At 40.7% G+C, this 16,864-nt stretch overlaps 2 protein-coding genes across 5 annotated transcripts in view; both read left to right on the top strand.

Moving 5' to 3' along the window:
• Window positions 1–7,316, top strand: part of akap6 (A kinase (PRKA) anchor protein 6) — a 95,151-nt gene extending 87,835 nt beyond the window's left edge. For 2 of the 3 annotated variants that reach the window (XM_053237433.1, XM_053237434.1), the window contains 3 exons: window positions 314–3,388; window positions 4,284–4,415; window positions 5,853–7,316. In XM_053237433.1, the coding sequence (XP_053093408.1) occupies window positions 314–3,388; window positions 4,284–4,415; window positions 5,853–5,894 (3,249 nt within the window). In that variant the 3' untranslated portion in view covers window positions 5,895–7,316. The remainder of the gene's footprint in view (window positions 1–313; window positions 3,389–4,283; window positions 4,416–5,852) is intronic. The other variant, XM_053237435.1, reaches the window with a different exon arrangement.
• A 7,436-nt stretch (window positions 7,317–14,752) lies between these two features.
• LOC113538944 (neuronal PAS domain-containing protein 3) overlaps window positions 14,753–16,864 on the top strand; it is a 224,378-nt gene continuing 222,266 nt past the window's right edge. For both annotated transcript variants that reach the window (XM_053237343.1, XM_026934422.3), the window contains exon 1: window positions 14,753–15,971. In XM_053237343.1, coding sequence (XP_053093318.1) covers window positions 15,829–15,971 — 143 coding nt within the window. In that variant the 5' untranslated portion in view covers window positions 14,753–15,828. The remainder of the gene's footprint in view (window positions 15,972–16,864) is intronic.

The raw sequence follows: 16,864 nt of genomic DNA, 5'->3' as shown, positions 1-16,864 counted from the left end.
TATGACATACAAAGCAAGTGTTAGATTTGCCAGTTTATTAGATTAATGAGATAAAAGGATAATATAAATAGACCTCTCTCATTAATAAGGAGCCAAGCAATCTGTTTAATTGTATCCCGTGTAGAATTCATGGGTCTAAGCAGAATTTTTAAACAGCAAAAATGTTTCACAGCTTAGTGGTGCTTTTGATCTCATTAAGATTTGATTACTAGCTCATGAAGATCAGAAATCTGTGTATGGCATATATTTATCCAGTTAAATTAAATATTCTCACTTTTTATATTTTACACCAGTGCTCTTTGTCCCTACACAGGTTCCAGGGAACCTGATTGAACCATCACTTATGGATCTCCGTGGTTCATCTGAGGACTCTTGGGAATGGGATGAGATGGATATGACCATAGTTAATATGGAGTCACAAGAAAGTTATGAGCAAAACCATTCAGAAAGGAACCAGGAGGAACATTTAGGGGGAACCTGCCCTACACAGAGTAGCAGGAGCCTGAATGCCCTTCAGTCAAATCCCCCAACTTCCCGTATTTATCAGGTGTTCAGTTTACATAGTATCGAACTATACCAACAACCGCAGTACAATCAAAAGATTTCTTCAAATTTAGCCAAACCTAAGGAGAAGCAGTCACTGCTAAAGAGCTTGAGCAAAGACTCTTCCTTCTCCTCAGTGGAATCACTACCTGACATCATAGCAGGGCTTGTGAGTGGGAAACAGGGGTTGCTGACAGATTCAGCCAGGAGATCAGAAAGTGAGAGTGGAATAGTTAGTGAGGGCGACACTGAAACAACAGCCAATTCTGAGATCTGTCTGCTTTATCAGAGTGATGATCCAAAGGTTCAAGTTACTCTTAATCCCCTGATCCATTCAGACTCACCTTGTATAGACAGAGTCTTAGATGAAGACATAGATAATGTACTGGAACGTGCTAACAAGTGTGCTGAGCTTGGAGACAGTATGTCAAAGGAGACAAAGGACCAACAATGTTTCATTGCAAAGAAAAAAAGAGAGAAACCTGAAGAGGGCAAAAAGAAGCACAGAAATGAACCAGTGGAGATTCTTATTAATGGGCGCTGTCTCAGTCCTGAATCTGAGGATGAGGGCCATGAAACTGGAGCTTTCAGTGCTGGGTATGATGATGAGGGGAAGGTCCGACGAGAGTCCACTCAATTATCTCAGGGGTCTTCCCTAGATTCCCTCTATGCAGTGGGTGAATTCTTTCCAACAGCCAAAGAGACCCTTACACGTAGCATGTCCCTGGAGAGCTGGCTTGCTCCATGTAAGAGTTCTGGAGAAGCAGGCAGTCAGGGCAGCCTGGGGGACTTGGGTCTGGCCGAGACCACTGGGGAGCTGAGCAGGAGAACTCTGGAGCTGCTGAAACGACTTGAAAACATCCAGACTCCTCTTGCCCAGAAGATCACCCGCAGCATTTCTGATGTTACCCTTCCAAGCAGCTCTCTTCTGGGGCGGAGATCCCGTTCAGGGGGTGCTCCTTCCTCCATCAATGAGAGTTTGGCAGCTTCTCTCACAGAGCTGAGTAGCATTGAGGACTCATCAGTAACTTCCGAGGATCTGGCTGTGCAGAAAAACCGCTGCTTGGCAGTCAATTCCAATGCATCCTTCCGGAAGCATAGCCGCAGCCACCAACTGACAGACGAGACAGACGCCAGTGTCAGCATGGTGGTGAATGTGTCATGTACCTCAGCCTGCACTGATGATGAGGATGACAGCGACCTGCTTTCCAGTTCTACTCTCACTCTTACTGAGGAAGAGCTGGGCATCAAAGATGATGAAGACTCTAGTATTACCTCTGAAGAGGAGTACATAGAGGGCACATTTGCACTGGGACTGGACTACATGAAGGGCGAGTTTCAGAGCTCGGTCAAACCAAGAGCCCAAAACAGGGAAAAGAATGAGGCAGATCTTGGTGATGAGTTGCAGTGTGGAACTCTGTCAAGAGAGATTCTGTCTCCTGTGAGGACCATCAGTGATCGGCATTTCTTGAATCGGGCTGCTCTGAAGCTGTTGGAGGCAAACTCCAATACGAAAAATGATAGCCTCAAGAAACAGGAGGTGGACAGCAACCGGTCAGATGCTACCAGAAATTACATCAGCAGTTTTGTTGACGACATGGAGAATGGCAATGTGGATAGCTCCCACATCAAAGGGAAGGATGAGGATGAGCTCCTCAGAGAGGAAGGAAGTCTTTTCACTAAGAAGGGAGAATCTTTTAAGGATTGCTACACCATGGATGATTTAAAGGGAGATGTAATGAGTATGGTAGCTGCCACCTCCCCATCCTCATGTGGGCAGATAAACTTGCAGTCCCAAGAATCATCTCTGGAAGGTCAGCTGAAGGGAGAACTACCATGCCACAGCTCCCATCATCCACCCCCTTCTCTGTCGCCAGTAGAGGAGTGCTCCACGTCTCACCACAGTATGCTGGGAACAGCTCACATGAGCTCCCAGGACCAGTCAGCTTCCTTCCTGAACCATGTCCATGAAAATCATAGAGAGAGCTCATCAGACTGTTGTAGCCACCAGTCATTTCCTTCTAAAGAGGAGAAAAGTGAGGATGTCCACAGCTTTGTGATGGAGATCATCGACATGACATCAGTGGCACTAAAAACTAAAGATGTCCAAGCAGAGCAACCTCAGGAATCCTCTAGTCCCACCTCAACTTCCCAGATCAAAGAGAAAGTCCTGGAACATTCCCATCGGCCAATCCATCTACGCAAGGGTGATTTCTACTCGTACTTATCACTTTCCTCTCATGATAGTGATTGTGGGGAGGTCAGTACCTGCACAGAGGAAAAGAGTAGTACCCCAGTCCTCTCCAGAACCCCAGAAATCCATGATGAAGAGCCTCTATTTGCGGCCTGCACAGAAGAGGTCTATTTAGGCCCTCCACTCTGCTACAGCATGTCCATTAGCAAAAGGCCCACGAGACGCAGCACCAAACTAATAGACCCCTTCTGTCCCCTGAGCCAAGCACCTCCACCACCCAGTAATGAATACCAAAAAGCACACAGTATTTCTCCAGGAAGTATAGCTGGAACCCAGCCACAGTGCCATAATGAGGCTCCTTATCTTAATCCTTTACCATGTGAAACCGTGATAGACACTGTTGAATGTTTTGCAGATACTAAAATGCTTGAATCCAATATTTCCCCTGTAATGACTAAGATAAGAGTCTCTTGCTCCAGTACAAATCCTTTAAAAGGGGAAAGCGGACTCTATATTAATCCTAAAATTAACTGTCCCCCGATAAGAAAAAATGATAGGGATGAAAGAGGTGATGCTTCACAGTGGATGAAACAGAAGAATGTCAGAAAAGGGCGCATCTCTCCTCAGGAAGCCAAGTCAACTCATAAACAGGTACGTTTAGACCTTACACCAGGTTTTATTTGCTTGTAATGAGAGCTGGGTGCATTTCTTCCAGCTCATTCACTAAATATTTAAGAAGGATTTTTGTTCTCTCCCTCCCCCCTTCCCCACCCCCTTTTTCCCTCCTCCTTCCCCCTGAAGCACTAATGGAATACGGATTTGCAGGCGTAGATTTAAAATTTTAAGGTCTACAGAACAGAATAATCATAATCAGTCAGATTATATTATGATTCATAAGCAAGACTACAGCGGGAATCATTACTTAATTTCATGACTGAATTAGCATGTATTTGTGTTCTTTTTAAGTAGTTTTCTATTTCATATGCAAACTTCCCCATTGCTCTGTTCCAGCTCTCACAGCAAATCTGTTGTTTGACCTTACATTAGGTGAATTAAGTAGTTACTTTTCAAGCTTATGATTGATACCAAAAACATGAATGTGAATGCTCTAAGATTGAATGAGTCAAAGACCTGATACTTTATGAGAATTTATTCAACATTTAGTAAAGTCTGACAATTTAAGCCAAGTCATGGTCAGTGAAGTAGAGAGTCTTACTGTCCTTTGGGGATTGCTGAGTACAATTAATCATGCTCTCATTGGAGTTCCTCTTGCCCTCACTAAATAAGTGTAAGTTATAGACCAGCCAGATGGTGTTGGATTATTTGACCAGTGATGCAGTCATGCCATTATGACAATGTAAACTATCACTGATGTGAAAGTGCAACAAGCATAATGTAATTTGAGTGCCATTTCTGTGCAAAGTATGTGCAGTCCAAATGCCACCTGTTTAGAAGTTTCAGAACTTGAAAGTAGGCACAATTAAATAAAAGCCATTTTCTCCATCATTGTGATATCATCATCTCAATTTCTCCATCACTTCCTCAGTTGGCAAGGTCTGAGCGTGGTGCTGGACCGGTGGAGACAGACCGCAGGGTTTTGCTCAGCGCGCGCCGTTCAGACAGCGCACCGGCAGTGAGGAGTGGAGTGAGCAGCAGACCCCAGGCCAAGGTTCGTATTGTAGGTCATGCATCAACACAAACACACACACACACACACACACACAGATGCACAGCCTCTCCCCCAGGCCTCTTCTGTCATATCACTGAAAAATGGCTGATGGGTCTTTTCAGCATCTTGTGGCGCATTGTAAGCACCCCATTTTCCACATCATTCCATACTGCAACTAAGCACCTTCCTATTTGTCATTAGTGTGGTTTTCCAAAGAGCGAATTTGCAATGAGAATGTGTTTTTCTCCTCACCCTGCGTCTTTGTAAATGCTCTCTGCACCGACCTCACAGGCTTATTCTGATGCTGCTGACGCAAATGCATTGTCTGACTCTGGGCCACATTATGGTTTAAATTATAGGCCACTATACTTTATATATGATGACAACCTTGCTAGGAAATTGGGCTGAAAATCAGTCATTACATTTGTATACCACATACTTGCAACCTTGAAACCTTAGAAATTGGGAGATTTTCCAAACCCAAGCATGAGATATGCGAGACTTTGATCCTTGCATGTGTATAAAAAGTACAAAATAATATGTGAAACATTTAAGCACTTATTTATTAGGGAAAAAAAGCAAGCTTCAATTAAGATATATCCATCACTCTTCGATTTCACATCAAATGCTTTTAAATGCCATTTTTTCCAAGGATGCGTCCACTTACAGAAAAAAAAACGCTTTCAGGTGCAGAGATAAAACAAAAAACAACACGTTGAGTATTGACTTTGACAATCAGTGTAAAATGCTTTTTCTTCAATGATCAAATCACTGGCTAGATTCTTGTAACAAATTGAACAGCCTAAAATGGCAGAAATACAAGTGAATTGTGTGAAAATTAGGAGAGGGCAATGAAAAACAGGACTCTCTGAAGGCTGACAAGAGTAATGTGTCCAGAAGGTCTTGTCCTCTCTGTCACCAAGCCAGAAAGTGTCTCCTGGCAATGATTTGTTTTGAAGAAAAAGAATCTACACGTATATTATACAGCTGATGGAAAAACCAACACTGCTTGCTCACTGTAATCAAGTACTGTACAGACTGCACCAATCAACCTTCCTAACCTAGCGTTCCAGCCTCTGTTCAACACCAAAGACGCATGTTTTAAACACAGGTAGAAGTCTGACCAAATCTAAATAACACAATAACAATGACAGAATGCCAGAGTGATCCCCAATGTTTCCAGTTTCTAATGACGTGTAATAAATTATTCTGCTTCTTTGTTTTAGATAAATTGTGTGTGATTGTAGAATGAAAAAGATTCTTGTACTTGAAATATTGTGATGGATTACAAAGTGCATTTGTGAATAAATTGTCATCCCCCCTCCCTTCGCAGTGCCTCTAGTGGATAGGAAGATAAATTACAGAAAATTTAACCAGAAAACTTTTAACCTGGCTCTTTCTCCATTTATAATTTACAAATAAATTTATTGTTTTTTTGTTTTCTAGAGACTCTCAGGAAATCTTGCTATCCCTGCCTCTAGGCCCTGACTTTAGTGGTTCTGTTGCTGCATAGTTATTCTGCGAGCTGGGATCTTACCTCGATCCTGGTGCATGGACCTTTCACCTAGCACTGCAATACGGCTCCAGTGCTCACTCCTGACTATTGACCCCAAAGACTTCATAGTGGCACCATTCTTCTGTACTCACTGCTCATCCTGGACTGAGCTACCTCATCGTCTTCCACCGAACACCCCAAGAATACACTACACTATTGTACTCTCAAACACACACACACACACACACAGTAGCTCTCACTGTCACAATACCTGCACATGGCTTTGCACATCTGTATTTGTCATTTGCAATTTGAGAGTCAGATGTGAGGTGCAGCACATTGTAGAGGTCCGCGTTTAGACCACATATACAGTATGTGACATTTGTCTCAGTCAGTCTGTAAAAGCTCCAGTTTTACTCAGTTCCACTGTACGTAAGACGCTTTAGCAGACAAAGCCCAGATCCCCAGACTGTTAAACTAAATGAGTGTTGAGGAGAGCTATCTATGCAGCCCAACATGTGGGTGTGGTGGTGTGGCATGGATATTCGGCCGGTTGATGGGATGCTGTTCACCATTTCTGTTTCTTTATTTTAATCCCCGAAATTTGGAGAAAATCAAAGAAGTGTTTTAAACTTTACATTTTTGTGCCTTGCTGATATTTCTTATAACTTTTGTTAAAAACACTGCTTTTTTCCCTGTTCAGTAATTAGTAAGAGAGTTTACTTACAAGTAAGGTTGAGGCTAATGAATGGGCATCTGTATATATGTATACTGTACGTTCAAATGTTGGTGTACAATGACAATATGAACTATTCGTGTTAGTGTAAAACTCTGTTCTGTGATGTGGATAATTATAAGCCTTAACGTGCTACGTTGCATGGTTGAGAGTATACCAACTCTTCAGAAATAAACATAATTTATTGAAAACTGTCTGAAATGTGCACTTCTTCCATTAGTAATACTATAAAACAATACTCCATCTGTCAGACGTTAGCAGAACGTTCAGTAAAGTACTCAACAGTTTCTCGCAAAGTAACTACAAAAATATTCCCACAATAATGTTTTGAAAATGGTCTGAAATGTGCACTTCTTCCCATTGTTAATAAGCACCTTATAAATAAAATTGAATGGAATTTCCATAATAATACCCATATTAATAAGCTTACCCAGCTAACAGAGAACATTATCAAAATATAACTGTAACTACAAATAACTATATACTACAATTACAATACTGCAGCAATGTTTTAAAAACATGGCATAATAAGGTACTAATGTATAATATGATTATATGTATGATAATAATATAGAATTTTCCCTGCACAATGTTCTTAGTTAGACAAACGCTAACAGTATGAAAATGTTTGTCTTAATGCTCCTACAATTAAAATGTCACAGCAAATGTTTGTAAGCATAACAGAAAAAATTTCTCAAAAAAACACAAGTAAGTGAATGTAACATTGAGAAAATGTTTTGCTTACCTAAAATTGTTTGCTGGATATGTGCATATACCTGTATATATAAAGATTTTATTAAAGCAATCTAGCTTGCCATCTTTGATCACCCTTTTTCTTTCTCCTATATCAAACCACTCATCTTGATGCCTGATGTACCCCTCGATGCATGCCTCCAAACATCACATGGTTATTTCCATGGCTAATGTGCTGTTTACAGGAAGTGTTGATGATTCCACAGGCCGTGCGATGGGGCCCTCTGAGATACAGATATACAGTAGAGTCACAACTTTGCAACTCTTCAGCTGCCAATCAAGTGCTCTCCTGATTGCCGAGCCGAGCCTGATAAGCTCTCCTCTGCAATTGGCCCTCGGCTGCTGCAGCAGATGCCTGTTTGTTGATGATGAGTGTGTGCTTGCATCAGAACAAAATCAGACAGTAGAAATGAACAAATTTAAATTCCTTTTTATGAATACAGAATGAAGAGAAGAAGTTCAGTGTGTGTTTGGTCCCTCATTCAACACAACAGTGTTTTGGGGTAAGTAATAGAGCTGTCTGCCTCTTATCAGTTTACACTATCACTAGTGCCGCATTACAGTAATGACAGGTGGCTTATAAAGCCTCACATTTCTGCATAATGACAGATCTCGGCGCTGATTTATTGTTTATGTTTTGATTTGTTTAATATTTTCGAGGCGGTGTCAAGGAGATGGAAGAACAGAGAATATGATAAGAGTATGCTTAGTGCTTTTACAATATAATACACTGTCATTTTCTCACTTTCATTGTCTGTATAAAGAACAAACACAGAAAACAAATGCCATCATGGACTTGTCTGAAATACTCACTTCCACAACAAATGCTTTCTTTTATTGTGAAAACAGCAGTAGATTATCTTATTGCGCCTGAGAGTAAAAGTCACTTCAATATTTCGAAAAAGATTTGCATTGACTGATGGCACTGATAAATTAGGATGGAAATTGAATCTAACATTATCTTCAAAACATTGCATCAAATGAACAATTAACAGAATATTTTGTATGAAATGGAAATTACTTTAAAGGTAGTAAAGGTCATGTGTATCGAACCGTGATGCCTTTGCAATTACAAGCAGCCAAAATGTTGATTTGGAGTCTTGCTAAGCATAGAATGGGGGAAAAAAATCATGTCAAATATTCTTTGTTGAAAAGATCATACTTGATTACGAGACATTATATGACAAAAAAGTGAAGAATTTTTCCACATGAATATCACTGAAGGATAAAAAACATGACATTGACATTCAAATGTCATCAGGTTTTTTTTTAAATGCAATGGACAGTGACAGAAAGTTTCAGAATTTCACTTTTGATTGATATCACACACTAAACACAATTAGAGGGAATACTTACATTGTCTTAAATAATATGTAGACAAATAAAAAAAATATTTTTTACCTTATAGGGATTTTTAAGGCTTATACTTGAGCCATCTGGTTCCCCCTGATGGTCTCTCACAGTGACCCTCATCACTTGTCTCTTTAGTGTTGCTGGGTGTCAGTCAGCAAGGGAAGGTATGATGTAAAAACAGAATATTAAATGTAGCATGTCACCAGGGCAGATGTCTATATATCAAAAACTACTCAACAGAATGACACTGACCCTGGCAGCTTTAACGCATCAAAGTTACACTGGGATAATAAAAGGCAAGATGTAAAAGGAACTTGCTCAAAATACTGTAAATGTCCATCATAGGTACTGGCCAGAACGCTGGCTCAAGCTTTTATTATTATTGGCACAGTGGATGAGGAGTCTACCCTGGGAACACTGGACGTGAGGCAGAAAAACACTGTATGGCCAAAAGTTTGTGGACACCTGCCCATCACACCCATATGTGCTTGTTGAACATCCCATTCCAGATTTAGTTCCCTTTTGCTGTTAAAATAACCTCCACTCTTCTGGGAAGGCTTTCCACTAGATTTTGGAGCGTGGCTGTGGGGATTTGTGCTCAATCAGCCACAAGAACATTAGTGAGGTTGGGCACTGATGTTGGAAGAGGAGGTCTGGGGTGCAGTCAGTGTTCCAGTTCATTCCGAAGGTGTTCTATTGGTGTTGAGGTCAGGACTCTGTGCAGAACACTCCTGTTCTTGCACTCCAACCTTGGCAAATCATGTCTTCATGGACCGCACAGGGGCATTGTCATGCTGGAACAGGTTTGGGCCTCTTAGATCCAGTGAAGGAAATTGTAATGCTACAGCATATAAAGACATTCTATACAAGTGTGTGCTTCCAACTTTGTGGCAACAGTTTGGGGAAGAACCACATATGGGTGTGATGGTCAGGTGTCCACAAACTTTTGGCGATATAGTGTACACTCAGGATGGGATGCATCGTGCTACAACATCGTACTACCTTATTATTATTATTATTATTATTATTATTACTATTAACTACAATTAAAAATTGTAGTTAAATAGTGAGTAAGCTCAATATTATGACATGGTAGTTAACTGCATGAACTTCACTACAGTGTGGTACTCCAAACAATCCACTTTCTGAACTTTTGTTCTGAGCGCGAATCCTACAACAACCTCATCTCAAAGTCAGGTAATGATACTGAAATATGTATTAATATTTGCATTTAGGTGAGGTCTGGGTGGTGGATCATTACATTCTTCAGACACTGGCAGTATGAGGCGTTGTGCAAAGTGAGAGAGCGATTGAGGGAAAGGAGCAAATGACAGAGGTGCTGGCCCCATTAAAACACTAAAGAATGTGTTGAGTCTGTTCATGTAATTTGAGGGCTAGCTGATTGGATTCCAGGCATGTCATCAAAGCTGGCTGAGAAACAATCCGATGTGAAATAGCAGAGTGGTGTGGAAGGGCATGGCAAGCTTATCATCCAGGATAAATAAAAACCATGATGTCATTTTCCACAGGACCTCCCAATCAATCATTTCCATTCTGAAGGATTTTTTTCCCCCGGTACACTGTCTGTAATTTTTCCCAACAGTTAATTCATCATCTATCCTGAACTTCGGTGTTCCCCTACAAACACAGAGGAGCAATCTTTCAAAAAGCATTACAGATTTAAAGAAAAAGATGAACTTTTAATAGCCTTTGGCCCTTTGCTTTTTAAAAGAGCCCTGCCCAATCAATCAGCAAGAGGAGAAAAGTCATATAAAATTTACCTCTAATATGCAAAGAGTAAAAATTATTAAATCTCCCATACATTTGCATCTACCATCGAAAAGGGAAAATTATTCTCTTAAGCAGTGCAATCAGTAATGAATAAAACAATAATTTATATGCTGATTATGGCTTCAGAATGGCTTTTTTTTTTTCAGCAAAGAACAAGGTAAGAGTGAAATGTTTTTGTAACAGATTTAACAGGTTTCATACCCTTATTAAATCAACCTGTGTAAAATTATAAAAAATTGTTTGCATAAGAAAACACATTCATTAGACATCATAAATATAATTAATACATGTTTCATAATTTATTTGAATTACAATTACAGAATTAGAATTAATATATGCAATCAAGGTCACATTATAAAGTTGCACTTATTTCTCTGTGAACAAAGCAATGACCATATTCATATTACAAGACAATCTTTCATTTAAGGAAAGGAGAAAGGAAAAAGTAATACAGAGTTGCAGCTTTAATTATCCAGTTCTGATAGTGAATATACTGATGACCTTATGATTGACAGAATCATCACACAATAGACACTCATTTTAGAGGGTGAGAGTAGAACACTGCCAAGTTCTGATAAGCAAAATGACTTGCAACTGGTTGTCAAACCCCAGAATTCCTCCTAAATATGCCCTTGAATTCATTCAGCATGGTCCTTGAGCTGATAGGCATCGAGTTGGAGAAACTGGGGCTCAGAAAAAAAGAAAAAAAAAGAAGAAAAGAAATAGGAGCTCTGTGGGTTGGAGACTCGTCTGCAGTTTGTTCAGTCAGCAGGGGAGAGATTTCTCTTTGAGGATGAGCGAGGAGTATGAGATGGAGAGAGTTTGGACAAACAGCAGGACTGACAGCCCCAATCACAGTTTATACTGCTTCACATTAAGCTGACATGTCAACATGTGGTTTGGGGGAGAATGGCAGGCACTGTGTCGTTGTCTCTGTGAGGAGGCCCTACTGCAGGAATCAAACATAATCCTTGGTGGGGGGGAAAAATCATGTACTTTCTGAGAAGAAATGTCATAAATGTTGGGTAGATTTTTTCTTGTCATAGATTACAATCATAGTTACATTTTGCAATGGCTGTAAAGGAGTAAATCTATTTTTCAGGTTTGCAACAATTTCCAGATAAGATCTTAATTTTATTAATCATATTCTGTGAGTAAATTAAGGCAAAGTTTATTTGAAAGAAAATGCTTCATTGTAACTCCAAAATGTAACTTTAGAACTTTTGCATTTAAAAGCAGGTTAGTTATCACAATTGTTTTCAAACAATAGGCTATGTGTTCCCAGTGGCGATGTCTAATATTGATTCCTAGTGCACTCATGGGGTGGATGTACACCACCAGCCCAGCTATGGCACGTGGGAGGCCAGCTACTCTCCCAGATCTGTCTCGTGTAGTTTAGCGAAGAGCTGCAGACAAATAAATGCAATACAGACCAGTGCAAATACCCTGGGAAGTAAACAGAAGAAAGTGTTAATCTAATTGTATCAGAGCCTGCAGTGTCAGTTTAAACCTTCCAGTGCAATCTATTTGATGCAATCTGAGGAAAATAGCAGCAAAGTGGAGGTGCTTCTCTAGCCTGTTTATTAAGGTGGTTTCATTAGACATGGTTACAGAAAGGTATTCCATTTACTGTCTCTCAGGTGAGGCTCTTGGCACATCTTTATTGCTATATAATCATGTCAACTCATTATCTAAGGCAGCATTTTTCATTTAAGAGATAGGAAGTGAATTATTTTCCCTGTAAACTGTACCTTAGTGCAGAGAGTACAGGCAGCTTTATCACTGAGCCTCTTATTATCTCCCTCATTTTCTCTCATAGCCTAAAAACATTTAAGGAGTCATCTGTTGTGCAAAAGTAACTTAAATATGCCACCTGACAATCATAAATCTGCCTGTCGTATGAAAGATATCTGATATTTATCATCATTTTCAAGGGCTCCTTGTTCCGTCAGCTTTCTTCTAATGTACGTATTTATATTAGAACTATTAAAAACCTGTAAACATATGATAAAAATGACCCAAAATATATTGTATGTTGATATCAGCCTTTGCTTTGTCAAAGTACAAGCGTGCTAGAGTGGAAGATTCATGACCATTAACTCCATATTTGCATTTTGGAATATTTTATAGGTAAACACTCAATCACCTTCAAAGCGATGACAGTTCAAGGACCTAAGAGTCACTAAGACATTTTCATTCATTTCTTTATAAACAGTACTGTGCGTCCTCATCACTAATTGCAACCTTTAGTAATTTTCATGCAGTTTAAATGATATGAAAATTCTACTTCAGCGCACTGTACCTGGTCTTGGTGTTACATCTAGTTAATCTAGAAAAATCTTGTGTGATCCTGCATAACTACTAACGTGTGAAATGCTTATAGGAAAGCCCCTTACAGAAAAATCACATACATAAATTAAAACACTTGCACTCTATGTGAAAATGTGTGGAACATAATATGTGAAGTCTAAAAAAACCACATATAACTTTCATACATTTTTCACATGTAGTACAAGTGTTTTTATTTTCATGATTCACATGATTCATTTGATTTCACATTACCTTTTACACATATATGGCATGTGGTTTCATTTTCCACTTGCAACACGTGAAAATCTCACTGTTCATAGTGTTAAAAAAACTAGCAATGCTCCACCAAACCTCCACCTTTGCTCCATCAAAGCCATCACCATGACTGTTACTGCTGCGCAGAGAATGGCGTACCACTATTTCTGTAGGGTTAGAGGACAGCTGACAAATGATGTAAAGCAACAGACCTTCAGTCAGTAGTACACCTACAAAGTGCACCATATAGACAGTGTACCTAATAGCCTAACGAGCCTGACTACCAAATCTGCTGCTCCCAAATACTTAATGCAATAAACCAGCAAGGTCTGAAACAACATTACATTAATGTTACATTAATGAGAAAAAAGTCTAAATGATATTAATGCATTCCATCTTGTAATGCACTCAGTATAGAATAATGGTACCTATGTCAGCTATATGAACATACATTCACTGAAGCATCTGTACCCCTGAACAGTCATGCAATTAATCAATCAGCCAATCATGTGGCAACAGTGCGATGCGTAAAATCATGCAGATACAGGTCAAGAGGTTCAATTAATGTTCACATCAAACATCAGAATGAGGAAAAATCTGATGTCAGTGACTTTGTGGTATGGTTGTTGGGGGCAGACAGGCTGGTTTAAGTTATCTAGAACCTGTTAATCACTCATGCACAGCAATCTCTAGAGTTTCCAAACAAATAAACATTCAGGTCTGAGGAGAATGGCTCGAACTAACAAGAAGATTCAGATAGCAAATCTTTACAAACGTGGTAGAAAAGAATCTCAGAATGCACAACATGTCACATGTCCAGGCAGATGGGCTATAACAGCAGAAGACCACATCGGCTTCAGCTCCTGGCAGCCAAGAACAAGAATCTGAGGCTACAGAGGCACAGACTCACCAAACCTGAAAAGGTGAAGAAATGTTTTCTGGTCTTTTTCCAATCTTCTGCCCTGTTGTGCATTCTGTGATGCTTATTTGCTCACCACAGTTGTAAAGAGTGGTTATGTGATTTACCATAGCCTACCTGCCAGCTCGAACTACTCAGGCCATGCTCAAACTACTCGGTCCATGCTAACCTGACCTCTCTCTTCATCGAGGCATGTCTGCCTGCAGAACAGCTGTTCAATGGCAGCTTTTTTTTTTTTTTTTTTTTTAAATCTTTTTCCCGCTGTGTAAACTTTAGAGACTGTTGTGCGTTAAAAAATCCCAAGAGATCAATAGTTTCTAAAATACACAAACCAGACTGTCTGGCACCAACAACCATGCCAGGGTCAAAATCTCTGATGTTTGATGGGAACATTACCTGAAGCTCTTGACCTGTATGGTATTATGCTTTGTTCTGCTGCCACATGATTGGCTGATTGGATAATTGCATGAATGATAAAGGGTACAGGTATTCCTATTAAAGTGACCGGTGAGGGTATATGGCTATTATTAACAGGTATAAAATAGGATGCATGTTTTATTTTCATTTTTTTAATACAATCTGTAAATTTCACACTGTTGTAATCCAACATAAAATACCAGTAAACCACTATTCAGGTTTTCAAAGGGTTACTGCCGCAGCAGCCAGTGCGCGCTCACGTGCCTGTGCCTGATTGGCTGCTGAGGGCCAGCGCGCGCTCCCTGTTCGCTCGCGCGGCGCAGTTAATCGGCTCATACATCCGCTCCCACGCGCTCCGGATCTCACACAACAACACCTTCAGCGGTAGAACACACACACACACACACACCAGTAAACGCACCGCTGTACACCACAGCTTAGCATCTTTAGACAGCATATTTAGACACACGCCGTACCAGTGTCGCGTGCAGATGAGGAGAGAGGAAAACCTCGATGATGATTCACGTACAAACTTGAAAGCATTAAGACAGAGGAGGGCGAGTCGCACACGTCATCGTGATTCAGTCTGGACTTTTAGCTGGCTTCCACACACGCACTTAGAACGTCTGCAGCTTGTCCTCATGAAAACTGAGCTTAGGCTCGCTTAGCTTTCTTTAGGCTTCTTTCAGTCTGCACAAGTCGTTAATATTTTTACGCGTGGAAAGGAATTCGGACATGCATGCCTACATGCACTTATCCCTCTCTGGATAACCTTTTCAGTCTAGAGCAAGCTCTCCAGAACCTTCTGTAGACTCGGTCCTGTTAGGATGTGCTAGATTTGTGCATATGCAGAAGTCGGGAAAGGACGCACACTAGCCTAAACAGTGGCTTTCTCAACTAACTCACAGTTTTCCTAAATAGGTAAATAGTTAAAGAGTTCATTTTAGTCTTCTTAGACATAATTAGTGTTAATGCAAAGTCGGTAGAAAAGTTCACTTCTGCAACTTTACAGTCTGGTCGCATTTTCTTCCAGCATCTAGAGCAGTTCGAGTCATATGCACCGACTTTAATTAAACTTAAAGCATTTCATTTTTTGTGGTTAAATAACGCTACGTTGTGAAAGGACAAGCTTCAGCATCCAGTCGAAACTTTGCTTGTTGAGGCGTAACGGCGCGTTTCCGCTGAGCATCCCCTCAATGCCACTGCAAGCCTAAGAGCAGCAGCAGCAGCAGCAGCAGTCTCCGCTCAGAGCTCAGCACAAAAGCGCGAGAATGGCCCAGCAGCTCGTGCTCGTCACTAATGGGATTGCGCTGTGACTTGCTCGGCCGGAGGACAGGCTGCACTCACACACACGCACACACACTCGCTCGGCGGTGCGCTGCTCGGCGCGGGGATGATCAGGATCTTCCCGGACTTCAGCGTGCAGGTGACGGCGGCGGCGGGCGCAGGAGCCGCAGGGATGCCGGCAGCACGAGTCCCGGGCGCCACCAACGGCAACCCGCAAAACGTCCAGGGCTTGACCACTTACCAACAAAGGTATGTTCACAGCCAACAGCAAACGCTGCTTCCACTGAATTTCACCATACTGCCCTCTCGTTTTGCCGACGCGCGCGCATTTCCGCTGTGTGCTCTCATGTCGCATCAGTGCTTTTGTTTTCCTTTGTCATTTAAATCTATAAAACATCCCTGGGTTGTCCATTTGATCAGGAACTAGATTATAGGATTGCTCTCTAAGTGCATTAATTACACTCCAACCGCAAGTTGCACTTTATTAGATATCAACCACACACACACACACACACACACACACACACACAAAGCCTACCTGATTAGCTTTTGTAATTATTAGTCTCAAACTTATACATCTATTTGATCAAAAAGGCAACCAGACATACAAACCTGCACAAATGTGTGTACCCTTGTGTGTATCCTATTAGTACCACACTATAACAAAACAAGCTCACTTAAGTTAAATGTTGAAGAGAACAGCTTTACTATGTGTACCATGATTTCCATTTCCATGTGAAAACTCCTCTTAGGTCATAAAATCTAGTTGCAAGCCGCCAGTAGCTTGTAAGTTTATTGCTGGTTCCACTGCAGCCAAATCTATAGACTCAATTTATGACTGTTTACAGTAGCCACTTAGGAAATGTTTCCTCGACCACTCAATAGGACCCTTTTAAGAATAAAATCTAATACTATATGACACATTTTAGCGTCTGGCCAAAAAGGGTTGGTTTCTAGTTCCATATAAATCACAAGTAGGCTGGCATGTACAGTCTATTAGGTAGAGCAGCCTATGGTTTATGCTTTTGGGAAAAATTAGTCAAAGCATGATCAATATCTACACATGGTGTTTAATAACCTGTGATTTGTACAGACATTTCCACATTTTAAAGACATGTATGAAAACAATAAAAGCTGACACA

The sequence above is a fragment of the Pangasianodon hypophthalmus genome, chromosome 10, assembly GCF_027358585.1.
Source record: "Pangasianodon hypophthalmus isolate fPanHyp1 chromosome 10, fPanHyp1.pri, whole genome shotgun sequence".
NCBI classification, from domain to species: domain Eukaryota; kingdom Metazoa; phylum Chordata; class Actinopteri; order Siluriformes; family Pangasiidae; genus Pangasianodon; species Pangasianodon hypophthalmus.
The sequence above is the reverse complement of the archived record's forward strand: the minus strand, read 5'-3'. Positions and strand labels throughout refer to the sequence as shown.